Genomic DNA, 2730 nt, shown 5'->3' with positions numbered 1-2730 from the left:
GCAGAACTGTTCGTCTCCGAGCAACACACAGCGGCATTTCATTTCTTAATGCATGTTTTGAACGAATTGGGTGAACCATTAGGTGCGTTGGATTTGAAGCGGCGCTGCACAGACCGATCGGTGTATGACATCAAAGTACCGCGAGAGCGATTCAAAAGCATAAGGAGCCGTCTGCTCTCTATAGCTCTTGCGGTACTTTGATGTCACACACCGATCGATCTGATGGTGATGATCCGTTTCAAGTCGAACAAGCGTAATGATTCAATGGACCATTCATAAAGAACCATTTACTTCACTCCTGAATGAATCAGCCATTTGAACGAATCAAATGAATGAATAAATGACTCGATGGCTTAATCAGTAAGACATTTACCACCACCTACTGACAGTTTTAGTTTATTATTTAGAATATCATTTAATTAAAGAAATAATTTCATATTTCCATAGTAATAATAATAATACAATTAATAAAATAAATTATTAAAGGTATAGTTCACCCACCCAAAAATGACAATTGTGTCATCATTTACTCACCCTCATGGTCCAAAAGAGCATATGTAAAAACTTTTATCAAAATATTTCTTGCTGAAGCTACTTTTTGAAATGTCTGTTTGATGCTTTACACGACTTTAAATTATCTTTTGGGAGTAATTTCTCAGCCAAATTTGATGTGCGATTAATTAATCGCCACATCATGTAATTCATTAGATAAAAAATTTAAATCGCTTACCAGCCCTACTTAAAACTAATTAAAACTAAAAACTAATTAAAACTTTAATAATCAGAAATACATATAATTACAGTTATTTTATTATATTAAACACTAAATTATACTACTACTAATAAAACTGTAATTATAATATTATAAAAAAAATTATTAATGAAGGAAAAACATTTTTTTTGTTAAATTCTTCACAAACTCCCAAGCACCCCCTTGAGGCCCCCTGAAAACCCCCTTGAAAACTCTTGCTCTAGTTGGGTTTTGTAATAATGGTGGAAACTATTGATTATACCATCTCTGTTACCAAATCAGAAAGCCCCTTATAAGAACATCAAGAATGAATGGAAACAAACAAATACGAGCAGCTTCAGATGCCTTTACCCCATTATGGGCGTCTTCGTAATCCATGCTTTCGTAGGTCGCACCAACACCAGTTAACCGAGCTCCTGCAAAGACACGACATCATGAAAGGCTGGAATGGCGTCCTTTGTCAACAAGACGAGCAAATATAAACACAAAGCGGAGCACATACAAACACACTGCCATGAGCAAAGCCGATTGGGCCATCCAATACAAGTATACAGAGCGGAGAACAACAGCATCAAGATCAGCCAATAAATCAATAACAGATACCCAATGTGGAAGAACTAAACCCAGATACGGTCTATCAATGAGGACGCTTTTGAATGAATAACAGTGAATTCAGTTCTCAGCAGTCAAATGATCTATAGCTCAGTTTATCTGTTGTGTTCCTTTCCTTATTATTCTCCACCTTCAGAACAATATATATTAATTATTTACTGCAGGAGAGATTTGAAAAGGTTTGTTTGCTGCTCAGTATCCTGCTAATGCGTTTGTCTAATCATTCTCCAATATAAAACAAAGGCTTCTTATGATCTAATCTCAATGACGGCATTATCTGACTACACTGAGTTTCACAGTGAAAGTGCACTAACTTTTGGACAAAAAAGCAGATAGCTGGGGAAATTCTTTGCATACCAGTCTACTGTATGCAGCTGTTGAGAACTTGGCCTTGTCCTCTGCACTGGAGCAATGTGATAGCACAGGCCTAAAATAACCGCTAATGGAGCTGTGTTTGTGTTCGGGTTTTATCGGCTGCTTTAATCAGCCAAGTCTCTGAGATCTTCAAAGCTTTCCAAAGAGCAGTGTCTACAGTGCAGGCAAGCATAAAGAGACAAGAAAGAGAGAGAGAAAGGAAGTGGGTGTAATTTCCTCAGGAAACGATCACAGCCATTTTTTGTCAACCTGTCTGCAAAAGTCATGTTCAGAGCAACAGTGAGCATAAAACAAAGGAAAAAGACAAGGAGAGACAAACACATACACAAGTGTATGACACACAAAAGCATAAGATGAAAAGATTTATGCCACTTTCCACAAGTCAGGTACTCTCTGGCATCCCATGATTGTTTCAATGCATTACAGACACAGATATGATGTTTTAATTTGTAGAGAGAACTAATAAGTGCTCTTTATTATTAAGTAACTAATTAAGTACTCACCTTCATATTTCTTAATTAAATAACTTATAAAGTAATTTGAAAACCTTGTGTGAGACGTAATTTCACAAACAGCGTGAGTGAATCACCGAGCACGCTCTCCCTCTCAAAATACGCAAATGTCTTCAAATCACCACATCGCGTCTATCTATAAGCGAGCTGCACGCACGCTGCACAGTTGACACAGGAATTGTCCCTTGCACAATCGAGGCAGTGTCACATCATCACGAAATCATCATCGTAAAGTTTATAAATTGCATTTCTTTTTAATTCTTGCCAGTGTTTAACCATTCAGCGCTCGCGTGCTCTCCTGGAGACCGTGCGCTCATGGACACTCGCAGCGCACACACATAATGCCAGGTTCACACATTACTCCGTTTGCAGTGTGTATGCGGCGTGTATTTTTTCCGTGCTCATGTTAATGGATTAAAGCATTCACTGCACACGGTTGCGGTCCTGCAGTGCAGAGATCGTTTCCGCACCGAGTCTACT

General features: G+C 38.2%; 1 protein-coding gene across 8 annotated transcripts in view; it reads right to left on the bottom strand.

The window, feature by feature from the left end:
- LOC107706396 (rho guanine nucleotide exchange factor 1-like) overlaps positions 1 to 2730 on the bottom strand; it is a 46445-nt gene that overhangs the window by 30331 nt on the left and 13384 nt on the right. For 6 of the 8 annotated variants that reach the window (XM_016510123.1, XM_016510148.1, XM_016510113.1 and 3 more), the window contains exon 1: positions 1103 to 1129. The exons of 1 other annotated variant lie outside the window; for it this stretch is intronic. In XM_016510123.1, the coding sequence (XP_016365609.1) occupies positions 1103 to 1129 (27 nt within the window). Of the gene's footprint in view, positions 1 to 1102; positions 1168 to 2730 lie in introns of those variants that run through there. One more of the 8 variants, XM_016510106.1, reaches the window with a different exon arrangement.

Source organism: Sinocyclocheilus rhinocerous, unplaced genomic scaffold (assembly GCF_001515625.1).
Source record: "Sinocyclocheilus rhinocerous isolate Xijiao unplaced genomic scaffold, SAMN03320098_v1.1 scaffold1333, whole genome shotgun sequence".
Taxonomy (NCBI): Eukaryota; Metazoa; Chordata; class Actinopteri; order Cypriniformes; family Cyprinidae; genus Sinocyclocheilus; species Sinocyclocheilus rhinocerous.
The sequence above is the reverse complement of the archived record's forward strand: the minus strand, read 5'-3'. Positions and strand labels throughout refer to the sequence as shown.